The sequence below is a fragment of the Rhyacophila brunnea genome, unplaced genomic scaffold (assembly GCF_057557595.1).
Source record: "Rhyacophila brunnea isolate RB1 unplaced genomic scaffold, BYU_Rbru_1.0 scaffold_5, whole genome shotgun sequence".
Classification (NCBI taxonomy): Eukaryota; Metazoa; Arthropoda; class Insecta; order Trichoptera; family Rhyacophilidae; genus Rhyacophila; species Rhyacophila brunnea.
Window position 1 is genome coordinate 8825425 of NW_028233170.1, and position 20208 is coordinate 8845632.

General features: G+C 35.6%; 1 protein-coding gene across 1 annotated transcript; it reads right to left on the reverse strand.

Annotated features, from left to right (window-relative positions):
- Positions 1–567: 567 nt before the first annotated feature.
- Positions 568–19462, reverse strand: LOC147065994 (uncharacterized). The gene is made up of 3 exons (XM_085955902.1): positions 12793–19462; positions 6343–10793; positions 568–6260 (listed from the first exon to the last, which is right to left on the reverse strand). The coding sequence occupies exon 1, from the start codon at positions 18123–18125 to the stop codon at positions 17253–17255; it is 873 nt and encodes a 290-aa protein (XP_085812028.1). The 5' UTR covers positions 18126–19462; the 3' UTR covers positions 568–6260; positions 6343–10793; positions 12793–17252.
- Between the last annotated feature and the right edge of the window lie 746 nt (positions 19463–20208).

Genomic DNA, 20208 nt, shown 5'->3' on the forward strand with positions numbered 1-20208 from the left:
GTTGTTATGGGTTGGAATTATTAAAAGATATTATTATTGTATTTAATGTAATCCTTTTATTTCCGGTTAATAACACAAAATCACATAACATATTATTACTGGTATACTAATATAAGGTTGAATATTACTAGGTACAATATGTGTTTCTTGTGAGAAGTCCGACTGAAGAGTGTTTTATATATTGGAATACTACTAGGAAAGGAACAATAAAGATGATGCAACGAACTTAAGAAATGAACAAGATTTAACATGTAAAAGAAACAATGAACTCATTTCAGCCGGTCGAATTCGACTGGCTGACTCACTAACAGTTACAGAATTTGAATGGCACATAACAGTGTTGCCATCAGGACAAACGATGTATATTGGCGATTTACCAGCGGAGGTGTTGACTGAAATATTCACCTACCTACCGTTTGGCGATATTATGATCATACGGAAGGTATGTAAAGCCTGGAAAGAGGTCTGCTGGTAGTCGAATATGGAACCGGATACGTATAATTGTGGAATGTAATGATGATAAGTCGTTCTCATCTTCTGTTAGGAAGTTTGAAGAAATATTTTTCTGTGTAAGATTTATTGAATTCGAATTTTTAACAGAAGCTGAATGAATGGGATACATCTTGGACAAATGCCCTAATATAAAGAAAATAAGCTTTGAGTTTTGTGACTTAAATTTAAAAACGATTAAATACATTAACCGTGTTACTGCTTTAGAAGAATTAATAATACGCGGTTCACACCCTTATTCAAATTGTGATATAGATTTCCGCTGTCATCCTCTGTTGAAGATATTAAAGATGACAGCATATGACGTCCTGAGTGATGGGACATTTTGAAGGACTTCTCGCGTGTCATAAGCTCGAGCATTTACAATTGTGTGTAAAAAATATCACCCAAGAAAACATGCAAAAATTGTTAATGCAACAGAAAAAGAAACTGAAGACGCTGCACATCCTTACTAAAGAGAAATATGATGACAGGATATTGATATACATTTCAGAATGTCAGAATATTTCGAATCTGACCCATCAGTAACAATTCTGTCATAATTTATGGAGCTTAGTTCATTGTGGACAGCAGAAACCATTTAATTTGATGATTTTGCCTTTCATTTTCACACCATGTGTAAATTGAGACATTTTCTGGTGTCATTTTCGATTTTGATGATCCTTTGACAATAGTAAAATTATTGCAGTAAAACTGCCTACTATAATAGACTATCTGATTAGATAATTTAGGAAGAACTAAGTTCTTCTGTCAATCAAATGATATAATTAAAAGACACGGTCTCTCTTCTTGGAGATGTTTATGAAATGCTGTGGCTCGTAATTTATGAACAATTTTTTCGGTTTCCAAGTATCTTTTTTTTAGGGTATCTTGTTCATTTTTAATCCTTTCTGTCAGTTCCAGGCATTTGGATCATACATCAGTGTTTAGCGATTTAAAACTTACGGTACGTAATGATCTCCATGAGATCACTTTCACTGTACGCGGGTCTCAACCTCCCTGCTAGTAGTCTCATGCCTAAGATAAAGTTACATGCCATTTCACCCTCCTTCTGCCGCCTGACTAACAAGTCTTCAACTAGAGAAGCAGTTAAACTTGGCATCTCAAATTGAACGTATAATGCCTCTTTGAATTGTGCCCAAGTACTAACTTCCCTTTTAATAAAACGAAACCACCCGAGTGCTCTACTTTCCAGGATTTCGGAGAAGTAAACTAACATGGTGGAAAACGGAAGATCCCGATTCTTCATGATCTCCTCAATTCGTGTGATAAAGTTGTGAACAGACGTGTTACCGGAAAATCTTAAATTGAATGAGCTTAACATCATTCTTATAATCAATAGCTGGTTTTTTTACGATCGCCACATCTTTCAGGGCTGGGGCAGGCGAGTCCAACACTCGTGCTCCTTCACTAGAGGGTGCCGTATGCAGTTTTCTATTCCAGAGGGCTGCCTGTTCCTGCATTTGTGGGAGTTTATTATCAGGGCGGATACCCCGCGCCTCAAGGGCTGGTTTCAACGTGGTAACACGCCACGTATCTACCATGTCAACTGGAAGGTTAACAATTTTTGACCAGTGTTCATCCATTTTAGTTGAACAAATTTGCCTTATAAACGAAGTTCTATATAATAACTTAACTGCCTAAATACTTGCTAGGTCACCACAACAAGATGGACGAGATAGATGAACAATCCACAGATTTAGCTGTAAAAAATTTAACTCTCATCTAGCTAGTAGTAAAACGAGCTATATTTAAACAGAAATTGAATCTGAACTATTGACTGAAACGAAATTAACTATGTATAATATACAATGACTTAACTTCAATAGAAAAAGTCACAGCACAAACGAACTATAAATTAACAGAAATTAATTCCGAATTATTTCGTACCACTATCTTAGTGACGCTATTGCAGTGAATTCTGTCAAGCGAGAAATTCGAACGTCGATCGGTTGATCACGTGCGGTGGAGACGCTTGGGAAAAGTTTGATGAATTTGAGCTTTGTCTGCTCAAATTTTGTGCTCGCCTCCTTTGTTTCTTGTTTAAAACGGTAGTAAAATGTTCCGATTTCGGCGTTGAGTGGTGCGAAGGGGAGGGTGTTGTCAGGGTGCTTTGGAGGGTGGTGTCGTCTTCTAGGATTGTGTTTAGCTGCTTATCTGTGAGATTGTCAAATGGGAGTCTTTGTATTCCTTCTAACATCGTTGAGGAGCTACTGGAGGATGCTGAAGTGTCCATGGGGGAGAAGGTGGTACTTCCGTCTTCAGAGTCTGCGTCTGTTGGAGGTGGGCCGTACCTCGACTTTATATATGGTTTGAGAACAAAGAAATCATATCTGAATAGTCAGAGGAATGACCGCTCAGTATTTTGATTGTTCTTGAATAAATTTACTTCACACATTGCCGGACACTATTTTTAATTTGCAATTCGATGGAATTTCGTTTACATTGTATAACTCGATTGATTTCTAACACTTTGTAGTGTCGATATATTGCGAAATGTGCTTTTTAATATTTGATAAATCTGCGGTCTGGGATTCTTAATAATATTTGCGAGCCATCGCCTTTGCACGAGAGGTCAACACTCTCAGGTGCGTGCAGAATACAATGGTCTACATTTGGTTACAAAGTATGGATTCACTTGAAATGGTACTTAACTAAACATGGTTTTACAATGTACGTTTTACTTAAATAGACTAGGTTCATAATGCACTCCTACAGTACTGTGGTACTACACTTAAGTGGATGTTGAAGCGGATATAGGTAGTGTCAGATGATCCTTAATTAACATTTTATTCGGCATTAGAAGAATGTCCGGATATTTTTGCACTTATTATCTATTATACTATTTACACTCGCTTTGTCGTTTATGGACGTTAGAAGAACGTTCCAAATATTATTTTATACTTCCCACTTTTGGGAGGGTTGGCGACTGGTCCTTGTTCACTTCCTCATTGTGGGGTATCCTCTTCTTCACGGCAATTATCCTTTGGTAGGTGAGGGCAAACGGCATGTTGGTGATACCCCGGGCAGAGCCGACAATTCCTCTTGTTGACTATGAGACCGGGCGACATGTTTAGGCCTTTTAAAATGGGCAAATGTGGACATGGGTATAAGATCAAAGTCCAGGGGTGTATCAATATATATATACTAGCAGTATCATCCGGCGCTGCACCGGAGTAGAATGGTTTAATATTTGAAAATAAAAATTCTAAATTTAATAATATGTATAGTGCAAAGGATTGAATTTAAAAAAGTAAAAAATATATTTAGCGATTTTTATTTTTAACATAATATAGTATTACATTGCATTTAAATATCTTGAAAAGTAGTACATATTCAATTTATTATTTTAAGGCTTTTCTATATAATATAAATATCCATCCATAATATAAATATCCAATCCATCATTCCAAGGCTTTTCGATATACAATATTTGTGGCTTTTCCATCTGGTGCCAAAATATATAGATTTTTACTGAGTGAAGCATTCCGATCTCAAATCTATTCCTGCAATTTTAAGTGACTGTCCCTGAGCTTTATTGATTGTCATCGCGTATGCAAGTTGTATGGAAAATTGCAGTCGTTTGAATTCAATAGGCATATTGGTGGGAATCATTGGAATTTGTGGAACGAAAACTTCCTCTCCTTTAGCACATCCAGTCAAAATTAGTGCTTCTACCGTGTTGGGTCTTAGATTTTTTATCCATAATCTGGTTCCATTGCACATTCTTGGAGCATTTAGATTTCTCATCAGCATGATAATAGCACCGACTTTTAACTTGAGTTTGTGGAGGGATAATCCACTCGGATGCAATGAATTTAAAAATTTGGTTGGATATTTCACTGCATTGACCACTTCAATTGATTTGTATGTAGTGACTTCTCCAGGTAACTTTTCCAAAAGACAAAGGTTAATGTCGTTGACATATGAATTCTTTGGGGACAGATTAGCTCGTTCGCATAACCATTGACAGTTCTGATAATTTTTTGTATCCACAATGTTACAAAAAGTCTTTGGGAGGTTATATTCTTTGATGAATAAATAATCATACATTTTTATTTGTATTTAAACATAGTTAGTTAGTTAGTTAGTTAGTTACAGCCAACCACTGCAACATCTATCCACTGCCGGGCAATGGTTGTATCCATCAAACCGCTTATTCACAGTTGGGAATTGACGAAGTTGACGTAATGTCTTCGATTGATGCAAATCTAAACTTTACTCCATGTTTGTTTGCGCAAATGATCTTTTATGAGTTGGTGCTCCAATGAGATTAAATCACCAATAATTGTCAATCTAAAATTGGGTAAATCTAAAATGTTTTATTTCATTTATTCAATTTGCACTGTGACTTGTATTCATTCTAACTATTTACAATTACCAAGCCAAATAAATGAAGCACAAGTTCTAATGTCCGCTTCTTGGTTTTAAACCATGTTCGATAGCATTCCATGCTTTGGTCACAAATAACCACCCCACCCATTTTTTCATTGTAAACTTTTACAACAGCTGGACAAGTACCTTTTTAGTTTTTTGTCCCACCTAGATACAATAGATACTGGTGAACTACCACTAAATGTGGAAGCCATCAGTATAGACGTGGTATCCATCCATTTGACAAGACCTACACTATCATCTGACCGACAGATTTCTTCAAATTCACCCCATTTCATAGATTTATCTTGAGTAAATTTAAATCGATTATCTTGAAGAGTACCAGTTCCATAAATTTTTCTTTCTTTTAATTTATTTAAATTATTAAAGAACGTTAATGAAGACCTCCTCCATATTAATTTATATTATCTGTCCTGGAAATAGTGAACCTTCATAATTAATTATGCAGAATTGACCTACAGTATAAATGGACTTTGTCTCATTGGATCGGCGTATTTCCTCTATAAGGTCTCCATTGCTGGCTACAGTAAACTCCTGAACTACTTCAGGAATGTCATAAGAGTCGTCAGGCGAAACGTTTTTTTTTAAATTTGGCCTACGTGAACCTGAGGGCAGATCTAAGTCAACGATATTCGACTTCACGATTGCATCAAGATTATGAGTAACAGGAAGTTGAATAGGTGCTTTTTTCTTCTTATTTTTTGACCCCACTGGGCGACCTTTTCGTTTCTGGCCATTTGTATTTTTTTTATTCATCTCCGCTTCTTCCCTAGCTTTAAAAGGGGTCTCAACCTCCTCCGCTGATACACTTTTTCCAGCAATTACTGGTAGCTGGAACTTTCTTGCATTTTTTATCTTCAAGAGGTCAGTTATTCGAATTTTACCTAAATATTTTATAGATGGTCGACCGATGTGAATATACTAAATTCTCTTTTCTCGCATATCCGGGAAGTTATTCAATAACTCTCACGAGATAAAGGGAATATACCTACAGCCCGATTTCGTAACTATTGACTTGTGTGTGCGACATGACAAGTTAGTATCGCCCGTTTCCTGTTGTATACTATAATACCTATTTTGGAAGCCACTCGCTAAGGACTCTTTTAACTCGCGAGTAACCAGTTGGCAACTTAAACTGCATAAAGCATAACCGTAGGCCATTCTGACGGTGCCCAAATAATTTTTTTCCTATAGTTAAAATGTTTATTTTTACTGGGTTTTCGTTTGCGAAAAATACAAATCGTACATTTTCTGTACGTTCAACGATGATGCTCCAAGATATTTTATTGTTGTACTATTTCGGCAGTAGTGCGATTCAATCGCCGAAAACGATTGAATATGAGACCGGACATTATCTAAATCAGTTGTATTTGTACATCTCTTCACATGTGTCCCCTTTGTCGGGGTTCTAGGCACATTTGTAACACTATTTTACACCTTTTCATGAAAATAATAAACTCTACTGTCATAAATATCTGAAGTATTACAAAAAAATGTTTGACACACCTTAATTTTTTTTAGCAAGCAGTTCAAAATAATAACTATGAACGTTTTCGACTTGTTTCTTTGTCCGTTTCCTCATTTGTATTGACATTTTGGGAAACGTCTGCTTTTCACAATTTTTGCTGCATGAATTTTCTTCATAATATCGATATATTCTTCGCCATGTTCCTTTTTGTATTTCCGGAAATTTTGTGCCCAGTTCGTTGGATTACTTTTTCTTTTAACGCCACAGGAATTTTGGGAAAGAGAGCATATGGGCATCTCATTCTCTTTAACTTGGGTTTGGTTTGGTGACTGGGCTTCTACACTCTCTGCAGGTACTGGCATATCTAGGGGCGTCGGGTAGCTCAGATGGTACTGTTTCACACACCTGATAGTTATTACATAACTGTTTCTCTTTAGTCGGAACTTTCCAAATTACTTTAAGGGGCGATCAAATGAAACTCATCAGAAGTTTGGATATTGTTTATACTTCCCACAGACGTTCACATTGTTATTACACACAGAAGTTTGGTTTTAGTACCGTCAACTACGGCAACTTTACTTCTTGTGCTTCGGCCTTAAAATGCCCCCATTGCGCCGCTATCTCTAAACAACCGTTATGACCGTACAATGTTGGCGCAGGGGTAAACATCTGTATCGCTGCTGGGGTCGCACGTTTTGATTTGGTAATAGTACCTATTTTAGTGTTATCACAAAAGAGATTAATTTTTGTGTTTCCTGATTATTGTTTACTAAATCTATGGAAAGTATACTTTTCGTTGTAATATTACATGTGTGATTTTAAAACAAGTTCAATCCATTAAAATAGACTCACTAGCTCTTTATGTCTGTACTAGGCATGAAGATGATAGTGTAATGAGAATATACAAATAATTCCGTTACCTGTGAATCATTGTCAAACGTTGACGCATCACAACATTCACCAAATTTCAAACAAGTGACAGCGTTCGTCAACGGCTTGTGCGAGTAGAAGTAGTTCTATGGTATGATGAACTATTGAACTACTATAAAATGATTTGATGCGACTGTGTTACATGGCTTTTTGGTCTTACGTTTATATAGTGTATTGGAACACAGGAGTCGCTTTCGAGGTACAGAGCAATGCCCGCTAAGCGTTTTTGATTGTTCTTGATACACGCTCTCTCTGAGGTCAAGTATTGCCAAACGATATTTATTAATTTGCAATGCGACAGAATTTCGCTTACATTGATGACACTAGTGTTTTCTAATACTTTGTAGTATCGAAAATATTGCAAAACGTGCTTTTTTATATTTAATAAATTCGCCGTCTTGATTTCCCAATGTTATTTGCGAGTCGCCGCATTTACCCGAGAGGTCAACATTCTCGAGCATGTGCAGACCGCAATGGTACTTAAATAAACTTTTCTACAATGTATTGTACTTACATAGATTAAGAACTTTGGCGAGATCATGGTGAGCGCCTGAAGTTCGTTTTGAAGTGATGTAACATCGCTGAATTCTTCATAGTTGGTTTGGTTATCCAACTCAGAATATTAATAAATGTGTATTGGCAATCTTTCCAGTTCTCCTGGACACGGCAAAATACAGTCTCTTGTAATTCGAAATATGAAGTTGCGATACAGCTTCCTTGGCCTTTTTTCTCAAATATTCTTTTAATAATTTAAGATCACTGACTAAAGGTACGAGTGTTATTTTATTCCACTTGCATATTTAAATCGGTTGCAGCTCGACTGGAAATATCATATTTCCAATTGGCTACCAAGAGACATTTCCAAGTCTCGATCTTACGGGATCTTTTTCTTGAAGTACTCTCATGACCTGTAGTAAAATTACTTTCTGGTAATGCTGATTCTTGCTTGAGTTACTTCAAATCCAAATTAATCGATAGTTCATGAGAATTCTATCAACATATTATTAATTAATTATAAATAACTGGTTTTGTTTGATTTAATGTTTAAATATGAACATACTTAGTTGAAAAATAACCACATTCTTAAATACACATACCTGTGCGATTCTGAACTGATTCTCCATATTGTAGCTAAATTCTACTTTTTTAGTTTGGCAAACCGATCAATCACTTTGTTGTTGAAATCAGGAACGGGCTTGATGAATTTGTCTTCTATTGATATACATGGAAAGCGCATATAATATCTAGATGAAATTTCAAATACCAAAAAGTAAGTAGGTATCTATATAGATATTTTTTCATATTTTGACTAGCTTAATTTTTCAGTTATTTAAAAATAGTTTGAGGAGGCATTCAGCCATTCCTCACCGATTGTATTTCTTGAACATGTTTTGATACGTTTCAGCGTCTAAAAACTTCTTTCAGATTGTGAAGTTGTCGTTGGGATCTTAATAATAATTTTTAAACAGGGTTTTTAATTCAGTTTTTAATTTATTTATAACAAGAAATGGATAATATTGAACCGTTACATCAAAGTCTTTGTCAGGAAATTTTTTTGAAAAATCTCACATGAACAACAATGACATTGCATGCTTCTTTCGTCACGCGCTTTAAATCGCTATCGGAAAAATTTCTTTTACACGCTAAAACAGCGTAAAGGTCTCCCAATTCAACCATTTTCTCTCTTATTTTTAATATGGCTGCTTTAAATTGTGTTATAGCTAAGTTTGCTGAAATATTGTCAATGCTAACCTTTTGAAGTTTTTGAAATAAAATATCGACTTCCGGCATAACTTGCGCGAAAAATGAAAGAAGACAGCAGAATAACCGATCGTATAAAAGATTTAAGAGTCCACATGCTTCACTTGAAGTTACTGCATTCCACCCTGGATCATTTTGAAATTTCAGGAAACACTCAGCTCATTCAAATTTTCATAAACAGTGGTAATAATGCGCCCAGAAAAATTCCACTTTATTGTGCTAGGTCTTGGCATCCTCTAATTTACAACCTTGTCTAATAAACAGGTACGTTTCGTAGACACTGATGAAAAATTATGAGGACCTAGAAATATTACCGAAGAATATTTTTAATTCCTTGTGTGTTTACGAACACAGTTGCTGCATTACAAGGTTCAATTGATGAGCGTAGCAATGCACGAAATGTGTATGGGAAATCAACCGTAATCTGTGCCTGTACACTGTTTAATTTACCTTTCATCACAGCCGCACCATCATAGGTTTGAGCTGTCAATTTGTCGCGAATGACTCCACATTCATTCAGTACTAATTTTAGTTCTGCTGTTGAACCACTGTCCGATTTATCCAATAGCTTAGAGTACTGCACAGATCGTTAGGTAACAGTCCCAAGTTAAGTAATATACCTTAATATTATAACCAACTGTACTTTACAAGAAACATCAGTTGTTTCATCCTCATGGATTGAAACAAAATTCGCAGTGGATATCTCCTTATTGAGGAGTTCTCTATATAGATCGTACATACAATCCACAAGCTCATATTGAATTGTTTTTGAAGTCAATTTAAATGACAGCGAATTATCGTAATCATTTTTTGTACGAGTAGTATTTGGTCGTCGATGAATTGAGTCATTTTCGGGAACTTTTTCATCATATCCCAATTGATTTTCCCCCTAATTGGGGTAAAGTAGTTCTTTGAAGAGGGTTACCACCAACTAAATACTACGTACAAAATATGAATATAAAATACTACTGGGGTAAAGTATTACAGTTTTATATGAATAATTACACCTAAGACAAAGCAAAATGAAAAATGCTCTAACATGGACACCGATATAGTACCAACGTCCAGGGGTGTCTCATTATATACAGCGTATAATGCGAAGGAACTCGATGAAACGAATTAATATGATCTACATGAGTATCTAGTAGAGCAAAATGAAGAGTTGTCAGCATGGACACCTCCCTTTTATCCTTCCAGATTTGTGCCGAAATAGTGTCCGTGTGATGGGCTTTTCCCTCTTCTTTAATTTTTCGGTATGCTTCGGCATTCCTTTTCGGTTTCGTCTTACGGAACCACAAGCATTTGTTTTCCGGTCATGTAGTTTTTTATATAAACTTGGACTAGTATACCAATTGTCTACATACAACGTATGTCCCCGATCCAAATATGGTTCCATGAGTGTCACAACTACACTTCCTGAAATACCTATATGTGGATGTGTTACATATTCCGTTGTTTTACATTATATGGACATGATCTGCAATTTTTTTAGAACGCAGATGCCCAAAGTCCTCAAAACCTTAGATCAGGTCACTTTTTTATTATAATCTAAGTGCGTTTCTAAACTCATTTCATCCCAAATGAGTGTATAATATTTCTTGTCGTCTGTTTAAATAATGACACCGGAGATACCGGTTGAGGTAGGAACAGATGATGATAATGTTTGCAAAGTACGAATGGAAGGTAGCGTAAAAAGTTTTGACAGAAATTTATATGCTCTTTCACTTTGCTTAAGGCGAATTCTTCACTGAGCCTTTTTTAAAGAGGCACCTAGCGGAAAAATACGAAGCTTGCAATTTGAGACATTTTTTTGATAATTTACAATTTCAACTGTATTAATGAATAAATATGTATCTGAAAACATTAAAAATAAAAATATTTTTTATTTTAAGTCAAAGACAAACTTACAATTGTAAAAAATGTAATAAAATGTGAATTTGTTCTATCGGTCCGCACCCTATTATTACATATATTTTATGGTCATATTTATTATTAAAATTTAGTTTATTAAGTTTTCTAAGCATCACCTAAGCGATTTTTGACAAATTCATAGTTTTAATATTTTTTATATCTATTTTAAAAAACATCAATTTTTATAAAAAATATAAATGTGTATAACTTGAAATCCTTTTTATTTATATTAATATAAATATTTTATTTATATTTATAAAAATATTTGATTTGATATAAATAAAAAGGATTTCAAGTTATACACATTTATATTTTTTATAAAAATCGATGTTTTTTAAAATAGATATTAAAAATATTAAAACTATGAATTAGTCAAAAATCGCTTAGGTGATGCTTAGAAAACTTAAGGCGAAGTCTTCATTGAGCCTTTTTTAAAGAGGCACCTAGCGGAAAAATACGAAGCTTGCAATTTGAGACATTTTTTTGGTAATTTACAATTTCAACTGTATTAATGAATAAATATGTATCTGAAAACATTAAAAATAAAAATATTTTTTATTTTAAGTCAAAGACAAACTTACAATTGTAAAAAATGTAATAAAATGTGAATTTGTTCTATCGATCCGCACCCTATTATTACATATATTTTATGGTCATATTTATTATTAATATTTAGTTTATTAAATTTTCTAAGCATCACCTAAGCGATTTTTGACAAATTCATAGTTTTAATATTTTTTATATCTATTTTAAAAAACATCGATTTTTATAAAAAATATAAATGTGTATAACTTGAAATCCTTTTTATTTATATCAAATCAATTATTTTTATAAATATAAATAAAATATTTATATTAATATAAATAAAAAGGATTTCAAGTTATACACATTTATATTTTTTATAAAAATCGATGTTTTTTAAAATAGATATAAAAAATATTAAAACTATGAATTTGACAAAAATCGCTTAGGTGATGCTTAGAAAACTTAATAAACTAAATTTTAATAATAAATATGACCATGAAATACATGTAATAATAGGGTGCGGATCGATAGAACAAATTCACATTTTATTACATTTTTTACAATTGTAAGTTTGTCTTTGACTTAAAATAAAAAATATTTTTATTTTTAATGTTTTCAGATACATATTTATTCATTAATACAGTTGAAATTGTAAATTATCAAAAAAATGTCTCAAATTGCAAGCTTCGTATTTTTCCGCTAGGTGCCTCTTTAAAAAAGGCTCAGTGAAGACTTCGCCTTAATGAACTAAATTTTAATAATAAATATGACCATAAAATATATGCAATAATAGGGTGCGGACCGATAGAACAAATTCACATTTTATTACATTTTTTACAATTGTAAGTTTGTCTTTGACTTAAAATAAAAAATATTTTTATTTTTAATGTTTTCAGATACATATTTATTCATTAATACAGTTGAAATTGTAAATTATCAAAAAAATGTCTCAAATTGCAAGCTTCGTATTTTTCCGCTAGGTGCCTCTTTAAAAAAGGCTCAGTGAAGACTTCGCCTTAATGAACTAAATTTTAATAATAAATATGACCATAAAATATATGCAATAATAGGGTGCGGACCGATAGAACAAATTCACATTTTATTACATTTTTTACAATTGTAAGTTTGTCTTTGACTTAAAATAAAAAATATTTTTATTTTTAATGTTTTCAGATACATATTTATTCATTAATACAGTTGAAATTGTAAATTATCAAAAAAATGTCTCAAATTGCAAGCTTCGTATTTTTCCGCTAGGTGCCTCTTTAAAAAAGGCTCAGTGAAGAATTCGCCTTAAGGAGAGTGAGGGCTAAAACTTTATTATTTTCGGTAAAGCAAGTTCTTTTAGGTTTTACATTACACGATTTTAATTGGAGTTTGAAAAAGTCTTGCTGTATTTTTGACAGGCCTTTGGTGGCTTCAACGAAGGTTAGTGAATCTGCAAATTTTTCTGCCCCCTTTATGTTTGCAAAAATATATATGGCAACTATGTTTGAAGTTCGTCTTATTTCTTCGTCGGATGTATTTTTCCAAATGCAAAAACTTGCGGCGATACATTCGATCCTTGGGTGTCAAGGCCATCAGATTCATAGGAAAATTTTCAGGTGTACGATCTGCAAAAGACACATTAAATGGCATTTGAAATATTTTAAAAACATAGAAATTAATACAATATTATTTAGCAAAATGTCTACATAGTATAGGTATGAGGTACTAGGTGAGAATGCACAAAGTTTTTTGTAAATTCTAGCTATGATATTATATCTATGATTATAATATAATGTATGGATATCCAAACGTGTTATTTAGGTACAAGAACCATTGTTATAATAATATAAGTAAATGTAAAATGCATAAGGTGGATTGGAGTTCCAAATATGAGATTAATTTAAACTTCAATAAAAATATGTGTATCTCGATGTTTAAATCACTCACATTTGATAAAAGCAGTTATTGCTAACGGACTGCAAGGGATCACAAGATCAATAATAGGTCATGTTTCAGAGGGAATGGCAAGATCAGTAATAAGCGATGATTCAGAGGGAATCACACCACAATAATTGTCAGAAATATCGCGTGCTTCAAAATTTAATACCATTCTATGAGTGGAAGGATCATTTTCTTAGGGATCACAAGATCAATAATAGGCGGTGATTCAGAGGGAATCACACTACAATAATTATCAGAAATATCGCGTGCTTCAAAATTGAATACCATTCTATGAGTGGAAGGATCATTTTCTTCCGCCAGATTTATGTCTGGATCACTATCTTGTAATGGGGTGTCAGGTTTTGAGATGGACACACACCGATTTTTAATTTTCTTCCACAATAGTCTGTCGGAAGAAAATGATTTTTGCAGACTCCCACGTTGGTAGGTGATTTTAACAGTTTAATTTTACTATTGGCGATTAAATTGATCCATTGCTGTCGTTGGTAGTCTGCCTTTAGTAATGAATGATGGATCACTCCCTTAATTTTGCAATCTAGTACCCAGGAATGACAAGGCATCTTGAAATTCTGGAATTACAATAAATTATCATATAGGTAATAATTGTTTGGAAGTATCACTTTCAACGAATATTATTGTATGACATAGGTACCGAAAATTTAAAATGATTAAATTTACTATAACTTGCTTTGACAACTTTTTGAAAATGTTTGGTTTAGTACGAAACTTTATATTCCATTGATTACGAAAACCCCTCAATTGCATGAAATAATGTGCATTGTGTTACTGCTCTAATAGTTTATTCATATTAAACTAACTGGCATAGCACTATTTATCAGTATTCAAAGTAAGGTCAAATTGCCAAACAGATATGTTTCCCATGTGATAGTATATAATTATTACACTAATATATCTAACAGTTATCACGTACAACAAAATTAACAGATGTAATACACAATTCATTACCAATTTTATAATATTATTCTGGTAGTCAAGTACTATAATACAATAAAATATTATTTATAATTATTTGTCTAATTATCTGTTTAATTAAATAAAACACAATTTTATAGTACTTATTCCACTTTATTAATAAAATTTTGGACCGGTTTCGTCCTCCTCAAAGGGACATCATCAATTAATCAAATAATACAATACAGTTCCATCATGAATTGTCAGTTAACACTATAAAAGATATTATTTATAATAAAATCCATAACATTCTAATCCAAGCAAAATGGCAGTTGATAATTTTAAATGTCAAACGTCAGTGAATAATTTGAAATAATTTGCTACTTCGGATATAACTTCACACTGAATGATGATTTGCTGAGCATGGTTCATCACCAAAAATTATCGACTTACCGCCACCTGTCGAAGTCTCAACCAAACACGTGATTGAAAAATTTGGTCGTATGGAACCTTCACCCCCCTTGACTTTGTCCTCAGGTTGAATTAATTGTAAAATATTTAAATACCTCTCATTTTCCTTCAGTATACAATGACAATAATTTTGGAAAAGTCATTTCCGGTGGCAGGAACTTTGCATCAGTTTTCTCTCCACAATAATGAGACTTCTATACCGGTATTTTTTTGATAAATTCTATGACCGATTGTCTCTTATCATCGGCTAGTTTATTCTGTCCACTTTGAGTCCGCCCTCTTTGGTCGTTTAATAAAGCTCCAGAATTCAACTCGTCCGATGCTGTACTCACTCTAAATCTCTGCACATCTCTCACTGCTCTACTCATAATTAAATTTTAATTAATTATATGGGTCATATGGTAACTGGACAAAACAGAATATGACAAAACTGAACAGTGACAAAACAGAACAACCAGGGGAAAAATAAAACATTCATTTTTGGGGAATCTATCTATTAATTAAATACTTAATAAACTTAAATTTATAATCGAAATATATATAAATATTCAATATTTTAAAATTATTTAATTTTTAAGTTGAATCATCAACTGTTTATTAGGTATACCATTTTTTTTACAAAACGTTATTTTGAAAATAATGCATTTTTTATATATATATATAGAGAATTTCCAATCTTGGCATGCCATGTATACAGCTGATATAACATGCCGGCTGCTTTATAAAATGTTCGATGAAATTTGGATGAAAAAATGGCAAATAATGCTGATTCTACGTTTTGAGTGAGCCTTTATACCTTACTGTAGCACGAATATAAGCTCGTTTGCGGTCTACGCGATTTGGCTATCGTTCGTGCGCTACGGTCGCCCTGTAAGCATTTCTTTGTAGATGGATTGGATGTCTCTTGGCATTTATGCTGCGATGTACGATGTATACAATTGTATGTTATACTGTTTTTATGCCTCGATTTGCTATTTGGGTATGCCTAGTTCATATTTTTGCCTGAGATTGATGGTTGGGTCGCATTCAGGCTTGGAGGAGGTATGTATTTTGTAGTGGGTGAGACTGCGTGGTATCACTACCTTATTTTAGAAAATATCTACTCCACATGCATCCATCGAATATGGTATATAAATTACAGGTTTAAGTACGAAATAATTCTTGGATACATGGATGTTTTGATAGACTAAACCACGTATTTGCTGCAGGAGCAAAAACGAGGAAGTGGCATCTTCCGGGTTTTGGGGCCAGCTTTGTGGCTGACCCTGACTTATTTGTATGCCGATTCCGGCAGGCCGGTCCGCTCTTTGGTAGAGTTGGAAATAGCCTCTTGGAGTTGGAGTTCTATCAAAGGTAACGGAAGGTTAAATATTATTACGTGAGGCTGCTTCTTCCCAGCGAGCTCGACTCGCAGGACTGCCTCCGAGGTCTCCAAGGCCTTTACAAGTCGCTTGGCCTCGTCTTCAGAGCGACGGTGGACAATTATACCCCTGTTCCTTACGTTTCTTATGTCAGTGATTTGGACCCTGATGGATCTGGGGTCCAATGCCTTTTTTAAAATCTCCTTCGTAGCGTCCGATTTTGATATGAGTTTCTTAGGTCCTTAATTGCCTATTTTTGACCTTGGGCCTTCGCATAAGGACAGGAGAGCGTTGGTGATTCTGTTCTTCGCACCTGCTTGTTTGCGGCTGATCTCTGTGTGGACAGCGTTGATATGTTCCGAACCGTACTGATGACTACATAGTCAACAAGAAGCACCTTTATTCAGCCATCACAAGGCATCTTGTGAATTTGTCCTCTGCACCAACTGTATTTAATGTTATGGACAGCCACACACATTCCTGCAATAAAACAATTATTTACAGTATGGCCCACCTCTGAGGCTTGGTTTCTTTTGGGGACTACTTTAACGATTCCATAGAGACGAATGCGAAACATTCGCATCGCCACTGCTGACACGAACTACGCACAGCGATTTTCGCATGTAACATCACACGTGCGCGTATTTTTCATTGAGGAATTTATAGTATTATTATATTAATCATAAAATGACAATTCTTACATTGAATACTCAATACATCATATTTAATATTCAAGAATGCCACAATCCGCAGTTATAACCGAGCAACTGTTGCGCTATTTATATAATTGTTTTTGTTGGATTCTGTCTAATGAATTTTTTGTAATGTGAGCAAGGAATCATATTTTGAACATTTTGTTCCCACATGTTTGCTGCGTGTTGTTACAGAAGTGAAGCATGCGAAGAATGATTTGAAATCTGTTACGGGACATTGTATCAGAATAAATAGGTGAGAATATGTAATAAAATATCTGTCAACCTGTGATCTTGTATTTTGTTCCTCGAATTACAGGCCGTCAAAAGACACAGCATTATTTATGATTGATGATTAAACTGGCGCTAAGGTCCATTTAGGTCCATGGCCGGTATATCCGGGGTGTCTCTGGTTGCCGGTGTATCTGGTGTTGCGGTTACCGGGGTGATCGCAATTTTGATTTCCGGGGTCTCGGGTATCTCTTCATATGTCGGGATGTCGACTGCGTCCACTACCTGAGGCTCGAGCGCACTGAGGGGTTTTGTCGGTGTGTGCGTGAGCGCGGCGTAGGAGATGGAGAAGTCCGTTTCCGTGTGATGTATTGGATCCTCTGTGATGTGATCGGTCTGGGTTTGCGTTGTTGACATCGTGTGGTTGTTGTTTCGAATTGGGCTGAGGTGTGAGTCTCTAATCCTCCTCGGTGTTTCGATTGAGATTCTGCGGTGTAGAGCGTACTGCAGAGTGTGTATCAGCCTCCCTCTGACATTGTCGAAGAGTTTGACCAGGACAAGAGGCATCGGATGCTGGCTCCTGCCCCGGGTCATCCTCCTGACGCTGACTATCGGGAAGCCTCTGCGAAGAAGATCGTTGGTGATGTCCTCAGTGTTTACACCAATCGGGAAGCCCCTGATGACGACGGATATCCGGTCTCTTTCCTGTGTTGAGTAGGTGACAGGGTCGGCTTCCTTGATCGGCGAGTGTGATGTTGTTCTGGAGTATCGAGATGGTGATCTATACTGATGATGTTGTTGTCGGCTCCTGCGGGTCCATGTGTGAGATTTGATAATGGCGTTGTTGGACCTCCAGGAGTGTGGTCGAGCGGGTGCATCGGTGTATGTAGTTGCCTCGGCCTCGTCTTGATACGCCGTCAAGAGCAGGAAGTGGAGCTTCAACAGGTCCCGGAGTCTAGTAGGTTTGTATGCGGCCAGTCGGCTGATTTCTGCGTTAATTTTCTCCATAGTGAAGGTAGGTCGTCTGGTACCTATTGCTGTTGGTAGCGAGTAGGTATTTATTTGGTCGTCTGGTCACTTCGCTGTAGGTAGCAAAGTAGGTAATAGCTTGGTCGGCGGGTGAGGTTTGCTTGTAGATCTCTGGTCACTTGCGGCGGTGAAAGTAGGTAATTTTTCTTGGTCGGCTGATTTCGGCTGGTAGGTCTCGGCTGGTTGTAGATCTGGGTTGGTATCGGAGCGCAGTGAAAGGCGACTGCTCGCGACGGGTGCCAGACCGCAAGTGAGGACCGCAGGTGCTGTCGGGGATTGTATCGATCGACGATGCGGTTTCCGCATCGCCCCGATTTTGGCCGCTATTTCTATACCGTGCAGCTATATAAGTATCAGGATTTTAATTCATTTGGTGAGATATCCGCGGAGCTTCACGCCGATTTTTCAAGATTTTACTAAAACATGCGAATTTCCTTATGATTTATATTACAGACGATAGGTATAAATTACTACGAACACAATAATCGAATAATATTTCAGAAAAGTTGGGTTTTAATGACTCTACGACGTTATCTATCTTTTTCTTCTGCGAGCCTAATCCTTTTTGGCGCTTAACATGTTTACCGCACACACACAGACGAGTTTATCGGCTGTACACTCATACTATCGCGTTCGCTTGTGGCCGGCGTTACTATGCAGTGACAGATTACCGCTTTGGTTTAGGCGTTAGAATATTATTTACTATTAATGAATTTACTGATTTTAATATTATTCGAGTAGTGTGTTCAACATGACATATTGATTATTTATATACAATTTAACAAACTTATAATAATCTCTCGCTACCGCGTTCATCGTCTTTATATTATCAATCATTCTTCTCCTTACATACCAGTACATAGACATATTTATATATTAATTAAACTTATACCTAACATTTTATTCTTAATATTATCACAGGTTTTATACAGAACAAGGCAATTTATCATACTTCTTTCTTTCATTCTGCATTACCTTGTTTGTATTAATTAGTGCTCCGTCCAGTATGTTTACATACCGAACGGAGGACTTAAACCTGTGAACAAACAAACATTTACATATGATTATACAAGGAAGGCGATTAGGCGTTTTTACTAAGCCGTATAGTTAGAGATCAGGTTTATATGTCGGCTTATAACTAATTAATTTACTATGGGTAGACGCCCGCCTACCTACAGGTGGTAACACCGACCTCGTGCTGGCGGTGTTAAAATGTTAGTTACCCGACCTTCATACCGAATCATAGTTTTTGCTAATCTGATTCGGTACGACAACAGTCCCATAATGTCCTTTCGGGGTACATTTTCTAGTTTACAATTTCGCATATACATTAGCCAACAGTTTACCACCGTCAAGTCCACAAAGTGGTTAAAAACCCTCACAGGCCATTGGCATGTCTTCATCGCAGTCCTGTAATAAGCAATCATCCGATCGCAAAGATCAATGCCACCCATCGACATATTGTAGTACTTTACAATGGCCGGCTGAGTGACATTGATCTTCCTCTTTACTTCCTTCGACCATCGCATGCAGGTACCAACAGGAGTACTGCCGACCGCAGTGGAAAGTAATAACACGGATTTATTATCTTTCCATTTGACTACACAGACTTTGTCATCCTGCCGAACCTTCTCATCCCAATCTCCCCCCTGCATTGCCTTATCGTTTTTTAATTTCTTTATCACATCGCCGATTATATTACTTCTGACAGTTCCAGTTAAGAATATTTTTTCTTGAAGTAACGAATCGGCGAGCTTTAAGCTGGTGAAAAAACGATCAGTATAGACAATGCAGGAGGAGTCATTGGGGAGAGTCCGGCAGAGTAACTTGACCACACTTGCGCCCAGACCGAACTGCTTCATATCTCCATCTGATACCGTTCCCTTCCCTACATATATGTGAAAATCTAACACCAATCCATCTCTGGCCGCGAGAACAAAATTTTTAAGGCCTACAGGATTTGGCTTGTTAGGCACAAATTGCCTGTGTTCACAGCGGCCAGTGAATGGTATCATTTGCTCGTCGATGGAGTTATGAGCAGGTCTGGGCAAAGTATGGCATT

Coding starts and splice junctions, on each gene's coding strand:
- LOC147065994 (XM_085955902.1), bottom strand. CDS start 18,125: ATGGAGAAAATTAACGCAGAAATCAGCCGACTGGCCGCATACAAACCT.